This window comes from Molothrus ater, chromosome 2 (genome assembly GCF_012460135.2).
Source record: "Molothrus ater isolate BHLD 08-10-18 breed brown headed cowbird chromosome 2, BPBGC_Mater_1.1, whole genome shotgun sequence".
NCBI classification, from domain to species: Eukaryota; Metazoa; Chordata; class Aves; order Passeriformes; family Icteridae; genus Molothrus; species Molothrus ater.
In genome coordinates, this window is record NC_050479.2 from 5,312,293 (window position 1) to 5,339,905 (window position 27,613).

Sequence of the window (27,613 nt, forward strand, 5' to 3'; positions counted from 1 at the left end):
TCAAAGTCGCGTCCTCAGGAACAAGACCTTGGAGAATCCAGATCTGTGCCGGGTTCCCCAGAGAAAGCTGCTCCCCTTGATCCATCTTAGACGTAGCTCAGTCGTGATGACGGTCCCTGTGCTGCCGTGAGATTGTCCCTGCCGGCTCTGCTGAGCTGAGGGCTCTGATTCTCTTTTTCCAGGGTTTAATAAATTGGTTGTTTAATAAATTGTGGCCCCCACAGAAGCGCGGATTGAATGGAGCCTCCTGGTACCTGTACGGTTCAGTACAAAAATGGTACTGAAAATTTTGTACTGAAATTTTGTACTGAAATTTTTGTACTGAAATTTCGAAAGGGTGGGGACTGTTTCCATGGATGTCGGTAATGCACGGTGTTTGTCATCTATGCTGGATTTAAAAAAAAATAATACAGCATTTCTCCAACCAGCCTCTGGAGAGTACTTTTAACACTAAAGGCGCGGGAGAGGCACAGTCACAGAAGCAAGCAAATGCAAACTCAGGCAGCATTAAAGGCGGTTTAATCTCAGTAAATGTTAACTGTTTCTTTTGTCAGATGTAAAATCCCACCCGCGTAATGTTTGGAAGGATTCCTGAAGTAAAAATGCCGTGTAAATGGGGTTCACCCAGCGGTAAGCAGGGCATAGCTCAGATTCTCCTGCCTTCTCAGTAACATCATTAGAAAGAAGCAGAAGGGAGGGGGGGAAGAAAAGCAGCAGCCCTTAATCTCCCAAGGAATGCAGCAGTGGAGGCTTCTGAAGGGAACTCATTAAATCAATGCTAAGCTTCTTGTCGACCAATAGCGAGGAACGAGCTTCATTATGGCAGCACTTGTTGAGTTTGAAAGGGCTCAGCTCCAACCCCAGCCGTGCAGTAGAACCGAGCATCCTACCCCAGCTCTGCTTGTGGCTGCAGCTGCTCAGAGCCAATTTCTGCGTTTCCATGGCCTCATCCTGAATTTCCACCGGTGCTGCCGCAGGGTGTGCTGTTGGCTTTGGGAGGAGGAGCTGTTTCACCTCGGTGCGGGGTAAAGGAAGGGACAAACCCGGCTGCCCCCCCCGGGACCCTGTGCCCCGCAGGTGCTCTGCAGCAGGAGAGTGCAGCTCAGCTAAGTAGGTTTGTGTGCTGGCAGCTCCAGAGGGACACAGCAGCGAGGGCAGAGGCACCTGGTGGTTATGAAAGAAGAGCTGGCTGGCTTTGAAACCCTTCCCAGGAGTTATTAAAATAAAGGAGGCACCATCAGCCCGCTGGAAAGCAGGACCACGCCGGTGCCAGCACGTCCCAGAGGAAGGGCTGAAGGCCATGTCTGTCTGTCACAATGTCCCTCTGGGCCAAATGTCCAGCCCAAAATGTCCAGCCCACAGCTGGATAACCGTGTGGAATGGTGGGTGAGCAGCTGGCTCACAGGTCAGGCACAAAGGGTTGGAGTGAAGGGGCTGACATCAGGCTGGTGTCTGGTCACTGGTGGGGTTCTGGAGGGCTCCTCAGCACCCTCATCAACAATCTGGGCACAGGACTCTAATGAATACTAAATAATTTGTTGATCACACTGAATTGGGAGGAGCTTTTGGCTCCCTCAAGGCCAGGGAGGCCCTGCAGAGAGACCTTGACAAGTCTGAGGGCTGGGCCATCACCAGCTGGATGAAGTTCAACAAGGGAAAATGAAGGATTCTGCACCTGGGATTGGGGTAACCCTGGCTGTGTGCACTGAATGGAGAGTGAGATGCTGACGACCAGCAACAAGGAAAGGGACCTGGGAGTCCTGGTTGAGAGAAATTTGAATATGAATCAGCAGTGCCCTGGCAGCCAGGAGGGACATCCCAGTCCCAGGGCCATCAGGACATCCAAGTCTTGGAGCCATCAGGCCCAGCATGGCCAACCAGGCGAGGGAAGGGATTGTCCTGCTCTGCTCTGGGACAGCCTCACCTCGAGTGCTGGGGGCAGTTTTGGGCACCACAATATAAAAAAGTAATTAAACTATTAGACAGTGTCCCAAGGAGGGCCATGAGGATGGTGAAGGCCTTGAGGAGAAGCTGTATGAGGAGCTGCTGAGGTCTCCAGTTTATTCAGACTGGAGAAGAGGGGACTGAGCTAAACTGACCTTCCAGAGGCACAGCCAGGCACAGAATTGCCTTCACCAAAGCTGACCACAGCCTTGGGCTCTCCTCCAGAGCTGGCTGAACACCTCTCCAAGCTGGGGCAGCTTTAGGAGGGACCAGAGGTGGCCCAGCCCAGCAGATTCCACCTGTGAGACCCCAAGCTGGCAGAGGTATGGTCAAGCAGGGAGGGAAGATCAAAGGCTCTGGGATTACAACCACACTCCAGCTCCAGGGCTCTGCACAAAATAACTTCAAAGAGGCCACTTGTTCTTGGAGCTGGGTGAAAAATGAAGTTCCAGTGTAACCTTCTTCCTATCCAGCACCCACGTCAAGGGACACACACCTGGGGGAAACAAGGGACGCACACCTGAGGGAAACAAGTGCTGCTCAGTTTATTTATTTATTTGTAAAGGATCTCTCGGGATTTCTGCTTGTGAGAGTGACCCCAAGATATGTTAGAAAGTCTCTTTTCCCTGCCCAGCGCTTGAAGAAGGAGTCAGAGCTCTTCACTTCTCGTTCTCAAGGTTGTTTATGGTTCCTTATCTATAAAACTCTTTCTCCTGACCTGCTGAGGTCCACTCAGCAGGACAGTCCAGGCACTCTGCCTGCCCCTGGGGCAGTGTTATCTTTTTATACTAAAAACTACGTGTACAATATTTACAATTACTTCCCAATACCTATCACCTATGTTAGACAGTGAGCTTCTACTCTAAACCAATCTAAAAGTGCCAACATCACAGCAGAAGATGGAGGCCAAGAAGAAGAAGGAGAAAGGCTGGACATGCCCAGATTCCTCCATCTTGCCTCTTGAACCCCCATTCTAAAAAAGCCCAAAATCTACTTTTCCACCTTGTGATAAATTCACTATCATTCTACTTAAACTGTCGTGGCCTGCTGATCTTCATCTAAGGTTGGTAACTTGTCCCACGGGTCATAATCAAGGCCACAGGTGTTTTGGGCTCTGTGCCAGGGTCTCTGAGCCCCTGGCAGGGATCTTGGCAGTCCAGGACAGCCAGAGGGATGTCCTGGGTTCCAACAAGGATCTTCTCAGCCAGGAGTCCATCACCCACTTGCTTGGACACACAGCTCCCTCTGCACTGCTCAGGAGCAGCTGGGGCTGAGCACACGGGGAATCACCTCTGTGTGCCAGCCCTGCCCTGCTGTGCTGCCAGGCCCAGAAGAGGACAGCAGGGCAAGGGAAGAAGCCCTGGCTGTGTTCCATGTAGGATAAGGTGATCTCAACAAACCCCCATGGGCTGGGATTTCTCCTCGTTCCTGGAGTGCCTCTAGATGGGGTCAAGCACCCAAACCCCCAATATCCGTGAAGAAGTGCCAAATTTAAGCCAGATATTTAAGCCAGATCTGGAGTCTTATTTTCCTTCATACTGTTATTAACCCTTTGGCTGCATTTTGAAGAAATTTTCTTACTGAGCCTGTTTTGAATTAAAAATCCACCAGGAAAAAAAACAAAAACCAACGTTCTCCAGCTCATGCCCAATCCTTTTTTCCATGGAGAAACTACTGGGAACACTTTCTTTTGACCTTTGAGATTTAAATGGTAGCAGAGCAGAACCAGCCAGTGGCCTTATTCCCAGCAGGATGGCTTCATGGCTCCCCTTTTAAAATGTCACAGGCTAGTGGCTTTGCTTGAAGAGTTTTAAGGAGTTCATCTGAGAAAAATGTGTGTTTCAAGAGGATTTCTGTTTCCAGTGTCTTAATCAACATCATATTTGTAACAAGTATGGAAAATCAGAGAGCTACAGAGCCTGAAGTAACTGGAAAAAAATGACTGTTGCCTTCGTCAAGGATTCTATGAAATCACTCAATAGTATTTTCCTCAGAAAGCAAGTAAAGAATTTTGGAGTAGTTTTGCTGGTTTATTGAGTCATTCTGGATGTTAAGCAGAAAATTTGCTGCTTTTTTTTTTTTTTTTTTTCCCTCAAAGAAATGCATTGAGTTCAAGCTTTCTGGGTGTCTACTGACCTGGCTTGTGTTGCAGGACACCGAGCCATCCACAGCCATTATCCCTGTTGGTCTGAGGTCCCCAAAGAAGAGGACAAGGCTCAGACTGAGCTTTGGGGTCATGGTTGTTGCATCGAAGCATCAGCGCGCAGGAGTCACTTCTGTCACGTGAGATTTTCCTTTCAATTACAGCAGCAGCATCTGTGCTATGAATGCCCAGATTCTAGCAAAGCCAACAGATTTTTCCAAGGCTCACCAGGCTATTTTTAACCAGCAAAACTGGATTCAGATGAAGAACAAAACACGGCTGAAAAAATAATGGTGTGATGATCCCTTCGAGGCGAGGAAGCGTTTTTGCATCCCCATGACTCTTTCAACACAGCAAGGCAAGCCCATGGAGCCCATGCTGTGTCTGTTTGCACTGGGGGTTTAGGGGAACACCCTTCCAGCTGCCAAACACCAAAGGGGTGCCCAGGATGGGCGTTGATGGCAGTCAGGACATGGGCACCTCTGGGGGCTGCCCTGTGCCACATCCTGCTCGAGCACGGTGAGCCGTAGGAATGTTTTTGTGGGATCAAGGCCATTTTCTTAATGCTGGCAGAGATCTCTGGGTGTGGGAGGGAAAAGGTGGAACAGCCTGAGCCTGGCCAGGTCTTGGCTGGCTTTGGCTTTCTCACTGCAGCTGGCCCTGGTGAACTCCAACTTTACTTGTTGTAAAGCAGCACGAAATGAGCAGCAGGTTCCTTGAACTCTGTCACATTGCAGCACATAAACATTTTAAGGAGTAAAAATGGCTTCAACCCATGCTTTTAAAAATGTGAAAGATAATGTCACACATGGGCCTCTCTCTCCTCTATTCCCCCTTCTCCTTCCTCCCCAGGGGGGGCTCCTCAGAGCATCTAGGGGAACAAACCATGAGACCAGCACAGCTCTGTAATTCCAGCACAGCTCCAAAATTCTTCCACACCCATCACCCAGCAAGGCTTGTTTACTGCTGTTTATCTTTGTGAAGTCACACTCAGTATATTGTATTTATTGCAGTTTATGTTCACACTAGTCCAGACAAAGTGTAAGTTTAACACTCTCAGTCTAACACTTTTCTCATAGGTAACTCTGGTGTTACCCACAGGTTCAGAGCAGCCAAATATAGCTTATTCTCCTCATGAACAACTCTTCTGGCTCCTCACAAACAAGACAAAATCATTCTGTTTCTAGAACTGCTGCCTTAAGTTTTAGCTTTCCTATTTTCCAGGTTATGTACTGCATTAGTATAGAACTCTGAACTTCATATAAGTGTTAGCAAGTTCTCTTTGCAGTTTAATTAGATAAAACAATCCTTTTCCAGCCCCTGAACCAAGGACACCATTGCAGCTTCAGGCCCAAAAAGTGCAAACAACAGGGAACTGAGGAGAGCAATCTGGGAGGATGGGACTGCATAACCTGGAGCTGTAATTGGACAATAAACCCCAATATGGAAATGGACCAAAACATAAAAGTGTGAAAACTCATGGCCATCTTGGGTGTAGCCCCAGCCAGGCTCTTGTACTGCCCAAGGAGCATCCTTTGAAGGCCTTTTAATAAATCCCTGCTTTATTCCTTTAACTCTGTCCAGCTTCTGTTCCAGGCAGCCTCTCAAGGCATCAGAACCTTCCTCATGAACTTGCTTGTATGGATTCCAGTCAGCCTTTTGCTGGTCTCTCCTCAAACCTTGCTCACTCCATTAATTAACATTTTCCTTCTAACAGTCCTCTATTACCCACCCAGTTCCAATGTCAGACTTTAATTGTGTGAGCAGCTTGGAAACAAGCACTTTCACTCACAGCTACTGAGAACATTTGGTGCTAAAGCATCCCTCTAATCCAGTTTACAAAACATTTCAAGCCTCATGCCTTCATGTGCTGCAGGGTTAATTGCACTTAGAACTCCATTAGCAGAAAATGTGTGCCCTTCTTGTGTTAAGAAAAGCCAGAATATAGACATTTGTGTTGTTTGTTAAAGGTTGAAATAAATAATTTTATGAAATGTTTTTATTTTTGCTGCAGAAGTTAGGGACTTCCAGCCTGGCCCCTCACAATCAGCCTTGCTGGATCCTGGTTGTGTTCTGCCATTAATAATCAGTACTGACAGATGCAATATTTGCAATATGTCCCTACTGCAGTCAGTAGGTTGCACAAGTCTCTCCTGAATGTAATTTCCCTTTTTTTTTGAGCCCTAATGGCTCTAAAGATTACTGAGATGCTCCTTTGCTCCCAGTGGAAGAGGCATCCTCTGCCACGCTGCCCCTCTCAGTGACTATCTGCAGGGCTGTCCTGGCCTCACACACCTGTGGCTGCATCATGCACATTTTTCTTTCCTAAAGAGAGGAAAATCTCTTTTCCCACAGCTCTCTTTTCAGAGATGTTACAGGGGTGGGAATTGTGACTTGACACACGTCACATGCCTTGGATCCTGGTATATCAGCTCTGTCTGGCAGCTCCTGCTTCCTAATTTAGGGCAATGTATAGGGAAAGGAATGGGGTTGACCCCAGTTAACCACAAGGGAGGGATGGCTGCTCCAGGAGAGTCCTGCAGTCACTGGGGGGGCGGGTGGCATCTCCAGGGATGATTCATCCCACCCCAGAGGGGGTTTTGGGGACATGTGGGCTGATTTGGAGATTGTCCTCCTTTTCTGCTGGCAGCAGAGGGCACCTGGCAGAGAGGCACTCGAGAGATGCTGAGCCTGGGGATGGTTAAAATCACATCAAACAAACCCCACACGGACATTTCGTGTCGAAATGAACATTCTAAGCCACGTCCCTGCTCAAAACTGTGTGAATCAGCAGGATTACAGAGCTGTGGCTTTTGGGATAAAATATCTGCCACACTTCCCATCCCCTGTCAGAGTCAGTGTTTGAAGAGCTCAGGGGAGTTGTTTTCATTTTTGCTCAGACCCTCAGCTGAGGGCTCTCGTGTTCTCTCCCCCACACATGGACATGCACACATGCTCTGGTTTTCTGTTCTTCTCTCAGAGAAGCTCCCACTGCATCAAACAGATGGCAAATCTGGCAGCCTATTTTTAATGCTCCTAACATTCGAAGCTCAGATAAATGAGTGGTTTTCTGAATATCAGCTGTTAATTAGTGCCAGAAATAAAAAAAAAAAAGGAGACTGAGAGTTTGGGTATAGTCGGGCTGATGCTATGTTTGTATCTGAGTTTAAAGAATGAGAAAGCTGGAGTGTTTGTTAATATGGGATTTTAGGTAAAGCTTCTTTTGGATATTGGGGACTTTGACAGAGAGGACATCTATGGATGTTTTTTGAGGAAGATCTATTTGCTTACAGGTCGAGAAATATGAATTCCTTGCAGTGATTCCTACAGAGAGATACCTGGATTGTTTTTCATTTTATTATGGATGACAAACACTTCTGGAAAGACAGGGAAAATCACAATGAAAAATTTCACATGAACCTTCTGCCTTAATAGTTCAAAGATCCTCCATGAAAGCTGCTCTTGCAGAAACAGCAGCGATTTTCACAGTCCATGCAAGATACATAACTGAGTTTTACTAGAATCTTTTCTGACACAGTATCCCCCATTCTCATCAGTGAAAGACTGTAATTTAGATGGTTTAAAGCCTGCAATTTCAGCCCTGACTCTGAACATTGCTCACTGAGCTGAATGAAAGACACAACCAAGTGCTAAAGTATTGAAGACAGCAGGTTGAAACCAGAAGAAATGAAGTAGAACTGGAAACTGAGGGAACACTGGCTTAAAAAATATTTTTACATTATCTATTTAGGAATTTTACTAAGGTAAAATAAAAATAATCAAACAGAAATTAAATTCTTGGAAGAATACCCAATTACAGACAGCAGATCAGAACATGATAATGTTCTGGACAGAGTTTGCTGTTTACAGAGAGGATTAGTTGTTCTGAGGATCAGATATAGAACAGAAATTGGATTTGTAAGCTGTGTTTTTACCTATCCTATCTGAAAGCAAAGTATAATGTGATTATTTGTAAACTGGTAGGCTGCAGAGCCTGTGCACAATGGTCCTTTAGTAAAATCTCCATCACAGTCCTTAATCTGAGCTCCTCTCCAAGTGGGGAAGCCAGCCCAGAGCACCAGGGCTCTTAATCCCTGCTCTTCCCAAGAGGGGTTTTTAAATCCTTGTCCTAGACCAGAGGTGGATACTGTGCATTCAGGGACAATGGCTCCTTATTTCAGAAGAAAATGTTTCCAAAAAAAAAAAAAAAAAAAGCAGAACTGTTTCCAGGAAAGAAACCAGTCCCACAGAATTGAGGGCCAGGCTAGGAACCAGGCATCCCCTCAAACTGTGCTGTCCTACTTTGCAGTCCCTGCATGCCTCATCAAAATGTTATTTCCACTCCAAAAAGCCTCAGTCATTATTCATTCTGCTTTTCCCCCAGTTGCATCACATTGCTTCCCAAGGCACACAGAATATTGCCCTCTTAAATGGAATGGCTGCTCCTTGATCTTGATGGAAACTCCTTGGCACAAACAAGTTAAACATTCAGAGAAGGCTGCTTTTCCTGTCTTTTTTTTTTTTTCTACACGTGGTAGAATCATAGAATTGGGTTGGAAGGGACCCTTAAGGGTCTAGTTCAAGCCCCTGCAATGAGCAGGGACATTTTCAAATTGATCAAGTTCCTCAGAGACCCATCCAACCTGGCCTTGAATGTTCCCAGGGATGGGATATCCACCATCTCAGAGGTTTTGATAACAGCAGCAAGGACAGAAATATGAAATCATGTTAACTCTCAAGGGAAAAAAAAAACAAAACAAACCCTGTTTGCAGATGCTGCATGACTTTCCAGGAATCCAGCATTTTCCTCCTGGCACAAGCCCAAGGGAAATGCAGATAACAGGGTTTGTATGTGGCTGATTTTCTTCCTGGCAATTAGCCATCAATCTGCAAGCTGAAGCAGAGGCCTCTGTTTCCCTTCCCCACGTGGTTTGTCACTGCTGTGACTCTGCTCAGACCTGATTTCAGTTCTGCCTTTGCTTTCAGCAGCTGAGTCTCTTGTGTGTTGACTTGCAGGAGACTTTCGTGCTACCAGGCAATATCAGAGTGCTTGTATCCTCTTTTTCTTCATCCCTGGAGGTTCATCCCTGGGTTTTTGGGCTGATTTGCATGATTATGCACTCTTAAAATGTGTACTATGAGGAAACCTGGAATTCCATTACAGGGAACCTTACACATGCATGATCTTAGCCCACTACCAGAGCTGGCGGAGCTGCTGTGCTCTCCCAACTCTGGCCTCTGTTAAGCAAGTTCTCAGTCTTCTCCTGAGCAAGGATATCTTCCAGCACCAGGCATGAATGCAGGGAATGAGGTCCTGTGAGACGTCTCAGCAGTGGCTTGTCACCCACAGGGACCTAAGGAAGATGTGGGCCAGAGACAGCTGAGACAGGTCTGAAGGGAGATTAAATTTGGGGATCAAACCCCCAGACAGTGCCAGAAATGTATGATCATGGAGACTCAGGCTGAGCAGCAAAGGTCTGGGGACACCTGCCCCAGCAGGAACACCTCTGTGGTGGTGTTCACAGGGGTCCCAGGAAGAGAGAAGAGATGAGAATCTTGACTCCCTGTTTCAGAAGGCTGATTTATTATTTTATTATATGTATTATATTAAAAGAAAATGATATATTAAAACTATACTAAAAGAATAGAGAAGGGATTTCATCAGAAGGCTTGAAAGGAATAGAAAGGAATGATAATAAAATCTTGTGACTGACCAGAGAGTCTGAGCCAGCTGGACTGTGCTTGGCCATTAATTAGAAACAACCACATGAGACCAATCCCAGATCCACCTGTTGCATTCCACAGCAGCAGATAACCATTGGTTACATTTCATTTCTGAGGCCTCTCAGCTTCTCAGGAGAAAAAAATCCTAGCAAAAGGATTTTCCATAAAATATGTCTGTGACACATCTGCACAGGGCTGGGTGAGATGTTCTGTCCCCCAGTGCCAGGGCTGCCTGTCCTCAAAGCTGCAGGTCACAGGACAGCCCACGTGCCCCACATGGGTGCCACCAAAGTGTGGCCACCAGCCAAGTGTCCCCACATTGCCTTCCTGCTGCTGCTGTCCCCCCAGGGGCAATGGACTGCAGGCACACAGGATTCCTGTTCTGTGCTGGCGCCATCAATAGCACCCAGGGCTGTCCCGCCATCCTCCAAACCACATTCCAGTTGTGTTCCATCAGCACAACTGGCATCTGCTGGGAGCACAAACCTGGGAACAGTAACAGGAACAATTGCACATTCCTACAGAACATTTGAGGCTGGCTGCTGGGCTTTAGAGCACAAGGGAGATGCTCAGAACAGCTCAGCAGGCTGCAAAAGAAGGAAATTTTAATAGCATGTGCTTTAAAAAAAAACAAAAACAAAAACCAACCAGCTGAGGACTAAGAACCATGAGATGAGTACGAAACTGCAGTGGGTGATTCACAAACCCAGTTTTAGCAAACCTAAGTAAAAATGCCAAGTATGGAAAACTGAAAAGCATGTATGGAGATGGCTCATGATCTAGTATCACAGCCTTTGTTTCTCTTCCCACTCTTTCACTACTCCATGGAGTAAAAGGAAACATTAAAATTCATCCTCAGTGTGTTGAAAGTTCCTACTGCTTTCTATGAGTCAGGCCAACTTTCTTACCTTTAATGCTCCCTAATAATTTTCTTTTATCTTTTCCTCTCTTGTCTGTCCTGGTCAATAATAATTGATTTCCAGAACAAGAAACCTCAATACCTGAAATAGCACTCCTGGCACATCACAAGCCTTTGGCCTCTGTTCAGCCACAATTAACATCATCTGCCCAGTTACTGCCTGTACCAGTTGTACTCCAATATTCTGCCAGTCAATTTCAGCAGCTATCACTCTGCCAGGATGCTGGCTTCTGCTAGGAGCAGGATTTCAGCCCTGTGTGAACTCCACTGGCTATGTTTTATAGCTTTGATTGCTTCTGTGCCTTGATAACCAAGGGTCAATCTTGACTTTTGAGACACACCCATTTCCCCAGCAGCAGGGAGTGTCCCAAAGAAGGCAGGAATGATGACTCTGACTCCATGTTCTCAGAAGGCTAATTTATATTATATTATATTATATTATATTATATTATATTATATTATATTATATTATATTATATTATATTATATTATATTATATTATATTATATTATATTATATTATATTATATTATATTATATTATATTATATATAATTACTGAATGCTAAAAAGATAATAATTAAAACTCATGATTCTCTCCAGAGTCTTGACACAACTTGGCCCCACTTGGTCAATGAGTCAAAACAACTCACACCAGAATCCAATCAGGCAACCACCTGTGGGTAAACAAGCTCCAAACACATTCCATATGAGCAAAACACAGGAGAAGCAAATGAGATAAGAATTGTTTTCCTTTTCTCTGAGGCTTCTCAGCTTGCCAGGAGAAAAATCCTGGGCAAAGGGATCTTTTTCAGAGACTATGAATGCCACATGAAGGTTTTGTGGAGATATTGCCTGGAGTAATTTCACCTGGGGCAGAACACAGGGAAAGTGGGTGTGAGTGTAGGTGTGGGTCACAGCCACCCCTAGAAGTGACCACCACCATCCTCCTCTGTGCCACAAAACCCCTGATGCTTTGCTCAGGAGTGAGAAGGCTCCTCCCCACCAGTGAAAACTGAAAGCTGGAGCTTTGCTGAAGTGTCTGTGCACCCCCAGGGCAAGCCAGGCCTTGCTGTGCTGTCCAGACTGTCCTGGTACTTCAGGCTGGCATGCCCTGATCCCTGAGCAGGCATTAGCAGCAGAGCACACCCTGGGGTCTCCCAAAACTTACCCATTTCCAGTGGCAGAGCTCTGGTTGACAGCCTGTAACGCCTCCAGGCGAGGGACTTCCCCTGCAGCCTGAAGGGCACCTTGGAGGAGCAGGGGAACCAGTGCTGTGACAATTTAGGAATTAAAGCACCTGAAAGTCAAGGCTGACATGGTGAAGCTGCAGGCTTAATTACCTCCTGGCACCTACACCTTTCAGAGGAGGCTTTAATTAGATGATGATTGTTATTTTTCCAGTGTGGTCCTCACTGAACACACACGGCCTGCTCAGTCTGGGAGGGTGGCTGCAGCCCCCCTGTCTCCTCCCAGCTGTCATCCCAGGTGACACATTCCTTATTTCCTGGGTCACCAGCCTCCAGGCTGCTCTGTGGGCATGCACACCCCTCATGCCTGTGGTGGGCGGCCACAGAAACTGTGCCTGAGAATGTGGGGTGGTTGTGGGGGGTGGAAAATTGCATTTCTGACACTCACAGGGAGAGGAGAACTTTGACCTTGATGTCCCTGATCATCTGCAAAATGCAAATTTCTTGTTCCTCCTGAGTTTTGCCATTAGGCCAATCTCCACAAGTGCCTTTGAGCTGCTGCATCCTGAGCCCAGTGGCTCTGGGGCTCTTTTCCTGTGGGGTGTGAGAGGAGAGGGCTGCAGGGATGGGCAGGGAAGCTGCCCCTCTCCACACCACTGCTCTCCCCTGCCAGCCCCTGCAGCATCCCATCAACACCAGCAGCCTCTGGACAAACCATCCCCATTGGATAAACCACCCCCACTGGACAAACCACCCCCATTGGATAAACCCTCCCCACTGGATAAACCATCCCCACTAGATAAACCACCCCCACTAGACAAACTATCCCCATTGGATAAACCACCCCCACTAGACAAACCATCCCCATTGGATAAACCATCCCCACTAGACAAACCATCCCCACTAGACAAACTATTCCCACTGGACAAACCGTCCCCATTGGATAAACGATCCCCACTGGATAAACCACCCCCGCTGTTTGTTGCTGTTCCTGGCTTTCAGGAGAGTCTGGCTGCAATGAGGCATTTAATTTCCATGGCAGGTTCAAAGCTCCACCATAGTCACTGAGAGGAGCTCAGAGTTGCTCTGAGGAAAGGGGCACAACACTGGCAGAAGCATTCAAGCCCCATCCTTCATTCTCATGTCTGCAATTTATTTTTATTCCACCCACACTTGCTTTTTTTCACTGGCAGCAGAGATCCTTTTCAATGGCTCTTTTCCCCAATAAATCCACTAGGAACCAGATTTTGATTTAGAGCACTGGAAGATTCAATAGTGCAACGTGCACCCAACAGAGGAGATGTGGATTTGGATTGGAGCAACCTCAGGGACCTCAGTCACAAGGACAGACATCCTACAAACACACATTTATTGGAATAGGACACTCCTCATGCAGAGTGCTGCTGTTGAATTCTTGAGTGTTTTTCTTTCAGAGGCAGTGTGCTGTCTCTTAATCCAACAAGACATCAAATTAGGACTCCTGGGTTCTGTTTCTGGCCTGCCACTCACCCATGATAAGATACAGGGCAAGTAATTTAACAAGCTTTAGATTACAGAGTTTAAATATTGCACTGGGGCGTAGTGAGACTGATGGGAAGTGCTGTAATGGTATCATTAAACTGTTTTCTGACTGCAGAAGAAGCTGAGAGGACCATGACCTACAAGTCCTGATGGACAGAGGAGTCTTGGGGAAAATTGTGGCTGGGATTGTTTCATTGAAGGCACAGGAATAGCAGGAATGGAAAAATGGGATCAGGCATGTGCTGCTCAGTCTTGTCTGCACTAGGACTGCCTGGTGTGTGTGGAAGGGGGGGGGGATGAAGAGTGTTGGGGGAGATGGGAAGGTAACAGTGGCAAATTTTGTAATTCCAGGTCTGGCTTCTGACCTAACAACAGGAATGTCTGACAGTCAGTAGGAATTTTGGCACAAGCTCTGCTCACTTTCAACCTAGTATAAGCTGGTGTGGTCCAAAACGTGGTGCCCTTTTACACCATCCCAGGACCTGCCCAAACCAGGACATTTTTTCTTCCTAAATCCAGGCTCTTACACTCTTTAATTTACAGTTGTTTTCATCTCACAGCAGCACTGCATTTTGAGGAAGCCCCTGCTCTCAGCTCACACAGGTTATTGTTCCACTTCTCAACAGCACTTAGGTCTCCAGAGCTTACTTGTTTTATTGACAAAGACACAGGTATTACACAGGAGCAGAGAAAGATTCCAGCTCACAAATCAAACCAGATAATTGAAATCACAGACTGTGCCTTAAAATTAGCCCAGTGCATGCCTGAACAGGATTCATATCTCTGTGGGAACTAACCATCCTTTCTCTTTTTCTTCATGTTTTTCCCTCTGCTGCTGTTTCCTTTGGAAGGTGATCTTCAGTAAATACTGCAATTCCAAAGATATTATGGACCTTTGCTGCATTGCAACGGGCTACCGAGGTGGGTCTGTCATTTGTGACATTCATTTCACTTTTGTTTCTTTCCTTTGGGAGCAATTTAAAGACAGGCCCCAAATGATTTATTTAGCTGCTATTCAGGCTTGTCTCTTGTTGCAGTCAGCTGGAAGAAGAAACTGGGGCAATCAAGAGCTGGAAAATGTGGAGGCAGGGAATTGAGCCACCTCGGTGTTGGCTGCACATGAGGAACAGAGTGGAATGGAGTAGAACAGAGGAGAAATAGTCTAAAATAAAAGCAATTGAAGAAAAACAGGCCTGAGTACACACAGGTTGGGCACAACTACCACTTATATCTCAGTGATACATTTCTGCCCATATTGCGTGAAATGCAGGCACTTGTTTAGAACCTCTTTTTTAGGGAAAAAACTGGGGCTAACAAGAAGTATTGCCACCAGGTAATGAGCTTTCTCTTTGGGTGTTTTAAAATCTAATCCCAGCTATGGGATAGTCAAACACAAAGCACCCCAGCTGAACCATTTTATAGAGCATAAATATCTCCAAATCCATTGCCCAGGCCACGCATTTCCTAATTTATGTTGTCTCACAAAGTCCCTGTATCCCTCCTGCTGTGATTTTCCCATTTAGGGAAAATCCAAATAGGATTTGTTCCCTTCAACCTCAAGAGCAGTATCCAGCTGAAACCTCAGTGCTGAGAGGGGTCCAGGGTCACAGGAGGGTGTGTGGGAAAGGCTGGGATGTGGTGGATGGTGTAACATCCATCCATCCATCCATCCATCCATCCATCCATCCATCCATCCATCCATCCATCCATCCATCCATCCATCATCCATCCACCATCTCTGGAAACCCAGGGCACTGGGAATATTTCTCTGTCTGCTCTGGGGTGCCCTGACCCCCAGGGATGCACTGACTCTGACCCTCATTCATGGAGAAAGTTTCCCAGACTTCAAGATAGACTGGAATCCACAAAAGTGTGAAATAGATTATAGAGAGCAGTGTAGGTGCATCACTTGGTGAGAAATTGAGGTTTTGGGGTCTTTAGTATGCTGTGGATGGGAAGCAAGATGGAGGGCACAGGGTGTTGTCCTGGGTTTCTTCTTCATGCTTCTCCTTCCTCCTTCTCCATGGGTTTGGGTGGCATTTTGTAATTGGGCAGAAAAGTCCCCATTGCAGCTCTTTGGGATCAGTTATTGGGTTAAAAGGGAAAATAATCCAGGTGTCAGTTCTTCATTGGATAGTTCAGTCTTAAAAGTCCTTGTACCAAGAGATTGTTGGCCATTTTGTGCCTTCTAATGAAAAGCTGCAGAACTCACAGTAGTGCTACTGTTTTACTGATAAGAAATAAAAAACAGCTGAGTCTGAACACAAATTACTGTCTCAAGTGCCCTCAATCCAAACCCAGAGAAACCCACAAATGGAACCACCACAATCATCCATCCATCCACCATCCATCCACTCATCCATCCATCCATCCATCCATCCATCCATCCATCCATCCATCCATCCATCCATCCATCCCCATCCATCCATCCACCCATCCATCCATCCATCCAACACTTCCAGGCACTGGAGCAGGGGAAGGAAGCCCCTCAATCATCTCTAGATCCCTTAATCACCTCCAGAAGGGGGAATCTTCTGTCTCAATAAGGATCTGGAGCAGCACAGGCTGGATGCAACAAGGCAAAGTCTTTATCTCTGGACACACAACTTTACTGTACAGGAAAAGTGCAGGAGAAAAATAAGCCAGTCTTCTAATCATGGTTTTATTGCATGACTCCAGCTCTGAGGATTGAAAGATAAAATTGAATTTGCATAAGCTGCTGGACAGAATTAATGCCCTTTGCTGTTTGTTCTATTTCCTCCTATTTGACATTAGAGAGGTTAATAACTCTCATTTTCCTGTGATGTCAAAGACTTCCACTCCATCATCCAGGAAACTTTGTTCAGCAGTTTTAATCATTCACATTCACTGCATATTTGGTATTTTATTTTCATCAGAAGATTTTCAAAGGAAAATTGCATTTCAACCAGGATCCTGGAGCCAAAGTAAACCTCCAAGGTTTACATCTGAGCCTATGAGATCACCCTTATACAGTAATTAAAAACAAAAAGACCCCATATTCAGCAAGATATTTGTTTTGTTTGTTTTGGTAAATGAGTAACTAAATAACTTCATGACATTCATAGCACCAAAAGTCATTTGCATGGTATGAGTCAATACGTAGCTGCTGAGTCAATCTATCACAAAATACATCTTTTTAACAGAAATTATTATTCAGTGAGTCAAGAGAATAAATGAATTAGCAGGGAGCTAGGTCTGCTCTGAGATCAAAAATTATCACCCTTCACATTTTACATGGGCGAAGCATCAAGCCTGCTCTGCCCTGGGCTTTGACTCTTTCTGCTCTGAGGTAACAGAGGTGCCAGGAGCAAGGAGAAAAGAAGCATCTGCAGGAGGGAAGATGGCTCTGCATCCCATGCAGCAGTACAGAATTCCAGCTGGCATTTCCAGGCCACATAACCCTCTTTGGAACTTGCTTTCCAGGAACACCACCATCTCCCTTCTGACAGCAGACAACTGCATGGTGTCCATTGACCCCACGATGCCTGCAAACACTGAGAGGTGAGCCCTGCTGCCACCTGCTCCTCCAGGACAGGCTCAGCCCCAAGGCAAGGGAGGGGCTGCCTGCAGAAGGTTTTTGTGTGCAGTGGGAGGTGAGCAGAGGGAGGGGATGGCAGAAGGAATGTGTGCTGGCCTGTAGCACGAGTGATGGTTGGGAAGATTTTTGGTTTTTCACAAAACTTTTACTTGTTAAAGCAGGAGTAATTGTCTTAGAGGGAAAAAAATACTGCTTTTAGGTGTTTAGTGTAGAACATCTGTTCCCATCCCTCTCTGTTTGCTGTCAAAGCTCTGTTGTTCCCCCACTCCTGATTGCTCTGCTAGGGCACAACCAGCAGATTACTGGAAAAGCAAACTCAAAGCCTGTGAAGAGCGATGAGTTCAGGTCTCTTCATTGCTGGCTTTGGCCCATATTTCATGATGACTTTTCAATGCCTTTATTGATACTGTGTGGTGCAGCCCCAGCAGCTGGGAGGGAGCTCCTGCACAGGACAGTGCCCAAAAGAGGGCAAAAAGAGGTTGTGGCTGTCACACCCCTGGGTGTGTCCAAAGCCAGGCTGGACAGGGCTCTGAGCAACCTGGGATGCTGGAGGGTGTCCCTGGCCATGGCAAGGGGCTGGGACTGGATGATTTTTAAAGTCCCTTCCAACCCAAATTCTATGGTTCAATGATTCTGTTTCTAAATCAGAGAATCTAATAATTCTGTTTCTAAATTCCCTGTAAATCAGAGGGTTGTGTGTTCAGAAAAAATGCCCATTGCTTACTCAAACTCACAGGTTTTAAGAGAGCTTGGAATATCTTCAGATAGTTCTTTGTACTTCTCAGGGAGCACAGATGTGCAATACAAACTGCATTTTGAGTGTTGCTAACATCAACCCTCTGTGGCTCTTCCAGGTCTCCATACAAAGTGATACCAGTTATGACTGAGCATCTCTCAGGTAAAATGACCCTTTTGAGCTGAATCTACTAAAGCTGAATTTGCAAACATTTGCATGTGGAAATTACGTGGCCATGAGGCAAAAACCCGAAGATGTCAGTGTCATGGTTGTAGCTGCAGCAGAATAAGAAGTGTTTGATCAGTGTTCTGCAGGAAAGCTGAAAAAATGTGCCTGAATTTCAATGAATTTGAGGATCAGGTGAATGGCTGAGTCCAGGGAGCTTTCCCTTGCTCTGGTCTGACTCAGCACTCCTGATGCCCTGGGGAAAGCCTTGCATGGAGCAGAGGGGGTTTTTCAGGCAAGAAAAATGAAAGTCTGTTCTCCAATGTTTTGTTAACCCTGCCCATTCCTCTGCTGGAAAGCTGAGCACAACATTTGAGCCTCGTGTTATTTCCAAATGACTGAGGAGAGAACATAATTTCTGTTGTGGGCAATGGTAGCACTAAGTGTGATAAATATTTAAATTCACCTGACAAGATTAAAGAGGGCCTGGGTGAAAGAACACATCTGGAGCACATTCCCCAGCCCCAGGCAGGGCTGGAGTGCCTCTTCTCCCACTTCTCTTTGCTGTCAGTACCACACTGGAGCAGAACTTTGGCTTGGGGCAATTCCTGTGAGCATCTGGCTCGTGGTTTCTCTCATCTGTGCAGCTGCAGAGTCTCCTGCCACTCACATCAGGGCACTCTGGAGCCACAGGGAGAGGCTGGCAGGGCTGCAGCAGGAGAGGGGACATCAGCTGGGGACACTCCTTGGAGCAGTCAAGGGGGAAGATAGGAGAGACAAAGGGCAAGAGGCTGTGACTGTCCTGGAAACACAGAACAGGAGTGAGACAGAAAGCCTGGGGCTGGAAAAAGTGCTGTGCAGGAGTGGGTGAGTTTGTTGGGACAGGAGAGATGATGTTTTGGTGCTCCTACCTCATCTTCTGGCTTAGGGTTCTGAATTATGGATGGAAACAGAGTGTCTGACAGCACTGTGCCTTCTAGAAGGGGAGGCACAGGGGACTGAGGCTGCTCCCTGAGGCATCTGCCTTGGCAGAAACATCTGGAAAGGAGGATGTGGGGAGGACACAGAGGCAACAGCAGGGAGATTGTGCAGGGAGCAAAGGTGAACAGAGAGTACAGAGGGTAGGGAACAGGGAAGAGCCACAGAGAGATTTGTGAGAAGCCATAAACAAATCCCGTGCCGGTGATTGCCAGGAGGAGGGAGTCGCAGCCAAGGGACATGTGTGACTGCACAGGGGAAGGAGCTGTCTGCCAAAGTGTTTCCTTATTGTGACAAACCCTGCTGCTGCAGCAGCAGCATCACCCTCCTGGCCTGGGAGCACCCAGTTTGCATTATCACAGGAGAAAAGGTGGGGTGGAGCACGTGGCTCTGTGTCCCTGCTGCTGTGAGTAACCAACAGCCCCATGGCAGAGAAATGGGGCCAGCAGGGAATGCCACCTGAGTTATACCAGCTGGGAAGCTGATTGAGAGGGGCTTTCTAGAAAATACACTCCTTTTTGAATGTATTTTTGTTATTCCCTTAACATGAAGCTAGCAGTATATTTTTATAGGAGCGTGGATGACTTTTCACACTCTCCCAAGGCACTCATTTTTCATCCCCAGCTGACAGCACATGGCTCTGCTTTGTGCAGAGCACAGCTCACTGTGTCAGCAAGATCTCTCTTCACTCCCTGCATTTCATAAAACAAGGATTTCCAAAGATCCCAGCTGAAAAGGGCAAGAAAAATTCTGGCCATAGATTGTCAAAACATAAGACAGAGTCTGCTGTGGAAAGAGGAAGAAAGTTGAGCTGAGTGTGATGGAACTAATGTTCCTTGGTATCCTTTTCTCTTTCACATGGCTTGTCATTAATCTTAAGCATTCCTGACATTTTGCTGACAGTAGGAAGAATAAACAGAGTGGGAAATTGTTCCTTTTCATTAAAAGAAAAAAAAAAAACAAAAACAACCCAGCTCTGTTCTTTTCTTCACTTCTCACACAGCTCTGCCTGCATCATTCTGCCTCCCAAAGCAGCTCATCCAAAAAGGGGGTCACCCCAATTTTCACAGTGGTGGGAGGTAATGCACCTCTTCCAGCAGTCTCCCAGGCAGCTGCAGGAGAATGACACAGGGAACAGAGGCTGTAAAAGGTGGGACTGGGAAATATAATCCTTAGGGAGGAAAAACATAAGCAGTGGCTGCTATCCAGCAGAGGAGATATCCACTGGAGTCCTGCTAAGGAACAGTTCTTCATTTCCTGGCCACAGCCATGGGAGAGGGCTGGAAATGAAAGCATTATTATTCCAGAGAGTGTGGGATGCAGCAGCCATGGATGTGCCAGGGGTCAGCTGTCTGCAAGTGCTGGGATTAGGGTGAGGGTCAGGATCAGGATCAGGATTAGGGTTAGGGGAGGCCTGAGCTGGCTGGCTCTGAGCCTGTGAAGCTGCTGGATCACACCCTGTCCCTCCTCCTATGGCCTTGGAGCAGAAGATTCATGGCTATCCATGCAGAGCATCAAAACCCCTGTGGCAAACCCTTTTCTCTGTGGTATTTTAATTTCCAAGCCCATTGAATGAGCATCCTCTCCCACCCCCAGCAGAAGGGCTCTGGTCTGTGTCCCCCTGGTGGAACTGGCTCACAACTCACAAATTGATGGCTGTGTTGTTGCTCTAATTAGTGGGGTTCAGGCACTTCTAGATTTGACAGGGGTGACAATTAAATGAACAAACCCTATTAGCAGCACCCTCTTGAGGGATAAAATTGAAATCTGCTGCGTTTCTGATAGTGCAGAGAAAGGAGCTGTTGTGGAGTCAAAAGTGGTCCTGACAGGACAGGAAAACATTCTCAGGGAATTTCCTACTGCTCCAGAGTTAGGGCAGCAAAGCCCAGCAGTGGCTGCACTGGGATGATTTTCCCCCTGGATGATTCAGTACCTGAGATCTTGTGTGGTTTGGTATTGGTAAAATGACAGAAACTTGCCACTTTGTCTGAATCTTCTTATTCTGGCATCTCTCTCTTCTCCTTTTGGAGTCTTGCTCATGCTCTCAGCTCAGGCAAGACTGAGGAGGCAGAGACTGGGAGAAAAAGATCCTCCTCCCACTGCTGCTCCATGCATTGGGATGTGGCCAACTCCTTTGGGATTGCTCACCTGATGGGGAATTTGCATGCAACAGCCCAAATTAACCTGAGCTGTGAATTACATGAATCTGGGGCTCCTTGTGACAGATTCATGGATGTGGGCTTGGGCTTAAAATTCACCCCTTCCCAAGGCTTTTGTCCACCTGGCTGCTTGTGGCGTTATTTTAATTCCTCTGAATTAAAACAGAGCAAACCACAGAAAGTGAGATGCAGGCAGAAGCCTGAGCCAGAAGCAGAAGCATTTGTGAGAAACAGGGCAGGAATTCACCAGCCTGATGCTGGCGAGGAAAGGGAGATGCCCGTGCCCTCCCAGCCTTGCTTGGCCAAAGCAGAAAAGCCAGGGGGAAACCAAGCCACCCCCCCAGCCCCAGGGACTCCCTGCCCACAGCCTGTTGAGGCTGGCAGGGTGGCAGAGCCTGGCAGGGTGGCAAAGGGAGCCACGAGAGTGGGAGGATGGAGGCTCTCCCTGGCCGTGATCCCAGAGGGTGAGAGGGCACAGGAAGAGGTTCTGTGAGCAGGGTGGTGGAGGCAGAGGGTGCCTGCCAGTGGGTAATAAACCATCTGTGCCAGGACAGCTCACCTGAGCTGCTCAGCGTGCCCCTGGTGCCAGGCTGGCAGGGAATCTGGGCTCTCCCTGCCAGCCTCCCCCCCGGCCGCGGCGGGGGCGCAGGAAAAAACGCTGCTGCCAAATTCCCCCACACCTGCCTTCCTGCCAGAACCTGCTGGGCACCAGGCAGAACAGCTCCTCTCTCCACCGTGTCCTGGCCAAGCTCCCTGCTGAGCTTGGCAGAGGCCATAGGGCAAAGAGCAGGAGTGGCTGTGCCCAGCAGGGCACAGAGCCCTGGGCAGCCTGGGGGAGCCTCAGCTCTGCCCAGCATTAACCACTGCAGCATCCTCTGGGGGGTTCTGGCTGTCATTTGTCAGCTGCAAAAGAGCCAGGGTGCTGTGCAAAAACCTGACTTGCTGAGCACCTGCATCTGTAAATATTGCTCGTTTGAAATGAGGGGAGAAGAAAGGGGAATTTTTTGGGGGTGCTGCAACAGGACCCTCAGTAAAGCACCCAGAGCTGCTGCCAGTGCTGCTTGCAGCAGGATCTCCTTTTCAGAGAGGGAATTGCAGCAAAACAAAGGAAGCAATCCGAGGGGAAAGGTGTCTGTGTGAACCTGGGGCTTCAGCCCTGCCCAGACATATAAAAAAGTAAGGCAGAGGGTAATGAAGGGAGCAAAAGCACACCTGGCCCTCCTATTTTACAAAGGAGGGGACAAACAAGACTAAATTATGTCAGAACAGTGTCTTGTTTTCTTCAGAACCCAGGGTTACCAGAGGTCTTCCCCTCAGAAAGGAAGAGGGCAGAGAAATGGATCTTTGTCTCTTTAAGATGAGGCGAGCTGCCACTCTTAGTCATATATCTTTACTGCACCCTAGGGTTATAAAAACATACATCTTCATTTTGAAAGTCTTTTATTACATCCATAAACATCAGATTGCAGCTGACTGTTCCCTGGATGGGAATTTCTTAGTACTCCAGTGAGTTTTGACAGGGGGAGGGAGTGAAAGTAAGATTGTTGGGGTTTGGTTTTTTGGTTTGTATTTTTTTTTTTTTGCTGGAGCAGTGTTTATAGGGAACTTGTCAGTCTCTGGCACGCTCCAGCCACTGTCAGAGGGCTGAGCAGCATCGAAGGGAGAGGACAGGGGTTTCTCTGCTTTCCCTGCTTATTTTCCCTGTTGGACTCTGTGCCATCCCAGGTGCTGCCCACGGTAAGTTTTCCTCCTCTCTTAAACAGGACGCGGCGTTTGCTTTGTTTCAGCGCTTGGGTTTTGTGAGAAAACTGGAAAATGGGTCTCTGTGAGAAGAAGCAATTTCTGTTTTCTCTGCTAGCCACTCAGCCGGGAGCTGGAGAGGGGGGAAAAGGGGAAAAAAAAAAAGAGGGAATTAGATCTGAGACTTTCAGAGCACAGAATGCTTGCTCCAGTTTTGAGGCGCAGGGGGTAACAGGCAAATTGTTTTGATGTGAATGCTCTCGACAAGTACTGCTGATGTCTCTAATACCCGAGGAGCTGCAAATCCTTTCAACAGGTACAAGAGCTGTTAGTTAGAAATAAATGGTAAATGCTGGGCTGTATTTCCATCCCATGTGTTTTGCCTGGGTGATTGCACTCGTGAGGTTTTGTGTTCCCTCGGGGAAGGGCAAGAACTATCTGCAGAAATGCCATGGGGTGTTTCTGTGTGGGTATAAATAGGTGTTCTGAGATCTGCAGCGTGTTTCTAGTGCACTCAGTGCTTCCTTTCCTTGAGCACACCCCCAGTGCAGGAATCACTGCAGCACTGTGGGGCAGTTGGCATTAGCTGCTGGGGCAAAGAGGGAACAGTCCCAAAACAGCATCTCAGGGCTCAGCAAAGGTGATTTGGGCTTCCCCTTTCTCTGTGGACATGCTAAAAGATGGGAAAACCTTGCTATCATGCTTCTTCCTTCCTAAAGTGTGCTGTCCCTTGAAATCTAGGGTCCTGCTTTGAGGGATTGTTTGCTTTTCCTTGTGTTGGGAATTGCAATCCTGTGATTTTCTTGGGAAGAGGCTGGGGCTTCATCAGGCTGACTTTCCCGAGCCAGCAGAAGATCCTGAGAGCCCACGAGGGCTCCCAGCATGGAGGAACTCAGGGAACAATGGGATCTTGACAGGATCCCTGTGGCAGCTCCGTCCAGCCTGTGTTCTCAAGGGAAAAGGGGCTGGGAAAGTTGTACCCTGCTGTGCCCATCCCACAAACCAGGAAGGGCAGAGCTCATTCTGCAGGGACAGCACTTTGTCATCTCGTGTTTGTCTGGAGTTTATGCAAGGCAGCACAATCCTCAGGCATTTGCACCAGGAAAAAAAAAATAAATGGTCTCCAGAATAAGACTGAAAGGCAGGCTGGGTTTTATTTAGTGTTCATGGGCTGTGGGGCTGTTCATGGGCTGTGGGGTTGCTCATGGGCTAGGGGAATTGTTCATGAGCTGTGGAGTTCTTAATGGGATTGTTCATGAGCTGTGGGGCTGTTCCTGGGCTGTGGGGTTGCTCATGGGCTGTGGGGTGGTTCATGGCTGTGGAGTTCTTCATGGGATTGTTCATAGGCTGTGGGGTTGTTCATGGTCTATGGGATTGTTCATAGGCTGTGGGGCTGTTCATGGGATTGTTCATGAGCTGTGGGGTTGTTCATGGGCTGTGGGGTTGTTCATGGGCTGTGGGGCTGTTCATGGGATTGTTCATGAGCTGTGGGGTTGTTCATGGGCTGTGGGGCTGTTCATGGGGCTGTTCATGAGCTGTGGGGCTGTTCCTGAGCTGTGGGGCTGCTCATGGGCACTCTGTCACAGAGTGCTGGTGGTGTGAGAGACACCGACTGTGAGCAGGAAATTTCAAAAGCCAGTTGGGATTCTTGATGTCCCACCCAAGGTCTGTGAAAGGGTCTCCTCTCCAGAAGATGCTGCCCTAAAGCAAGCCACCTCTCAGAGACCCAGCCTCCCAAAAATAAAACCCTGGCTGTAATCTGCAGGGAAAGCAGGTAAGACAAGGAGTCTTTCCCAAACCCTGTCACTCTTCAAAGCACCTAAACAATTTTTTGGCCTCACCATCAGAACTGGAAGCCTGGGGACACCACTTTGCAGAAGGGCTGAGGGCATCTTCTTTCCTTTCTTTTTTTTTTTTTTCCTATCATGTCTTCCTACTCTACTTTTTTTTTTTTCAGAGAAAGAAGAATTGTTCCAGAATTTATTGGGACAGATTGCTGAGCAGTTCTCGAGGTAAGAAACTGAACATCATTATTAATTTAAAATGCTATTTCTTTTATCAGCCTGAAGTGAAATTTTCACAGGAGGCAGAGGGGCATTTAAGACATCTTTCAAATCCCACTCTGCCTGCCAAATTTAGGTCTGGGACACATTATTTCCTGCTGACAGCAATACAGTAGCTCAAACCAAAAGCAATTTCAGTGATTATCTTTGATCTAAAAAGGAGATCACATAGTAAACGCTCCTTCCCTCTCAGGAAGCAAAAGAAACGCTGCTTCGTTGAGCAGTCAAATCATCAGATTTGTTTCATTTTCCCCTTTATCACCCAAAAATGTCTCTCCTCAGAGAGGATTTCTCAACATCTGTGTAGCTGCTTATTTAATCCCAGCTGGTTTCAATAAGGCAGATCAGTCCCACCACAGCCCAGAAATCAGCAGCGTAACGCGGCAGGAGGGGAGGAGGAGGTTTCAGAGTCTGCAGACACCAAGACGCTGCTCTTGGACAATTGTGAATTACCAATTGAACAATTACCAACTTAACTTTGCTTCCCTGGGGGGGTACAGTAGCAAGTCACTGCTGGGAGAGGGGCAGATGAAGTGTTGTAGAGCCACAAGACATTCCGAGGGCCATAAAAAGAAAAAATCTCTCCTGTTAATTTTTCTGAAAATTAACCCCAGGTGTATTTTCTGCCCCAGTGTTAGCATTCCCATGGAAAATTTGCTTTTCCTTATGACAAACGTGGGCTGGGCAGATCAGTCATAGAGACACAAATATGGACATTTCTAGCAGATGCCCTTAGCACCTAGGGTAGGTAGAGCATTAAATGTATGACATTAATACATGAGGGTTTTCTTTCCAGGATTTTTAAAATCAATGAACTGAAAACGGAAGTAGCTAATCACTTGGCAATGCTGGAGAAAAAGGTTGAATGTGAGTGTCCCTTTATTCCTGTCACAGTGGGAACTGGTGCCTTGTGACCTCTGACCTGTCCTGCTCCTCCACTTTCTCTAACCCCTTGTCATTTGGCCAACCCTGAGCCCCAAAGGCCACAGGTCAGCCCGTGGGGATGGTGGGAGCACTGTGGGGACCAGGGTGGGCTGGCTGGTGCTGCCAGCATCCACAGCTCCTCCTGGCCTCCCTCTGAGGGGCTGCTGAGCCCTCCACTGAGCTTTGGGGCTGGGGCCATGTCCTGCTGTTCCCATGTCCCTGTGGCAGAGGGGTCTCCACCACCCCCCTCCCCATCTCCACCTCCCAGCCCCTGGCCAGCCCTCCCCTGTCCCCCATGGCCCGGGGCTCTGTCACCCTCTGCACCCAGCAGTGACCTCCCCATCCCTCTGCACTCCCTGATCCTCTGGGGAACCTGCTCCCACCCTCACTGGGGCTTTTGGTCTGTGATTCCAGGGGGTAACACCCTCCTGCTGCTGTCAGTCCCATCCCCCAGAGAATTCACAGAATCCACTGAATGAATTCACAGAATTCACAGAATCCCTGGGTTGGAAGAGACCTTCAAGACCATCGAGTCCAGCCCAGCCCCAACAGCTCAACTCAACCCTGGCACCCAGTGCCACATCCAGGCTTTGTTAAACACACCCAGGCATGGGGACTCCACCACCTCCCTGGGCAGCCATTCCAGAACTTTCTCACCCTTGCTGGAAAAAACTTCTTCCTGATATCCAGCCTGGATTTCCCTTGGTGCAGCTTGGGGCTGTGTGCTCTGGTGTCATTCTGGAGAAAGAGCCCAGGGCCAGCTGAGCACAGGCCCCTTTCAGGAGCTGTGCAGAGTGAGGAGGGCAGCCCTGAGTCTCCTTTGCTCCAGGCTGAGCACCCCCAGCTCCCTCAGGGCTTCCTTGCACTGTAACACAACCATATTTTTACAGTGCAACAGCCAAATTCAATTCACCTGGTCAATGAGCTCCTTTCCTGGTGTTTTGGGTTGTTTTGTTTCCCCCTGTGCAGCTTCTGAGTTGTTTCAGTACATTAGGCAGAACACAGGTCCCAGAGAGGCAGGGAAGGGTGTGAATAAGGTGCTGCCATCCAATTTTGACTTCAAACCCCACATCCTTGAGGATGCTCAGCATTGAACTCAGGAGCAGGGAGAGCCTTTCCCAGCACTACAGCTGCAGAAACAACTTTCCCACTAGAGCTGGATGGGGAAAAAAAAAGAGTTTCTGGTTCCTGAAACTTCCCCTGACCAGAAGCTACCTTGACCCTGCAGCTGCTCAGGGAGACTGATCCCTTTGTCAGAGAGAGAGGAAGAAATGTCCTCATTTGAGGAGCAGCTGCAGGGAAGCCTCTCCCTGTGCCTCCCCAGCCTCAGCTCCTGGTGCTGAGGGATGTCCATGGAGGGGGCAACCTGCAGCTTTCCTAGCCCCAGAAAGGAACCCAGGTATGAATTCCTCCCTGTCTGTCTGGCTGCTGCTTCTCCCAAGGCTCTGCTGGTTTCTTCTTTGATCCCCCCAAAAGAAAGAGAAAAGAGGAATGAGCTCAGTCACTCTGCATTTTCAGTGAAACTTCTGCCCAGCTCCATTCCTCAGGGCTAAATGCCATGGGTTAGAGCACATGAGGTAAGCTGTGGGTCTTTGTATCCCCTTGGCAGCCCAAGAAAGGAACAATCCCAGCCAGCCAGGGGCTGCTTTTGGGATCCCTGGCCCAACTCTGCCTCTCAGCACTGGCACAGGAGGGAGATAACCAAGGCATTCATGCCATTCCTGGCAGGAAAAAACTGAGCACCTGCCCACTCCAGCACTTTATTTAGAGCTGGTTTAGGGAAGGCAGCATGCCCAGAGCCATGCAGGTGGGTGAATTCCCCAAAGGAGGGCTCTCTCCCTGGGTGGGTC

At 47.8% G+C, this 27,613-nt stretch overlaps 1 protein-coding gene across 1 annotated transcript in view; it reads left to right on the top strand.

Moving 5' to 3' along the window:
- The window catches only part of PDE9A (phosphodiesterase 9A), a 57,522-nt gene that overhangs the window by 1,247 nt on the left and 28,662 nt on the right, over window positions 1–27,613 (top strand). The window contains 5 exon segments of the mRNA XM_036387796.2: window positions 14,291–14,357; window positions 16,880–16,961; window positions 17,853–17,896; window positions 24,734–24,788; window positions 25,636–25,706. Coding sequence (XP_036243689.1) covers window positions 14,291–14,357; window positions 16,880–16,961; window positions 17,853–17,896; window positions 24,734–24,788; window positions 25,636–25,706 — 319 coding nt within the window.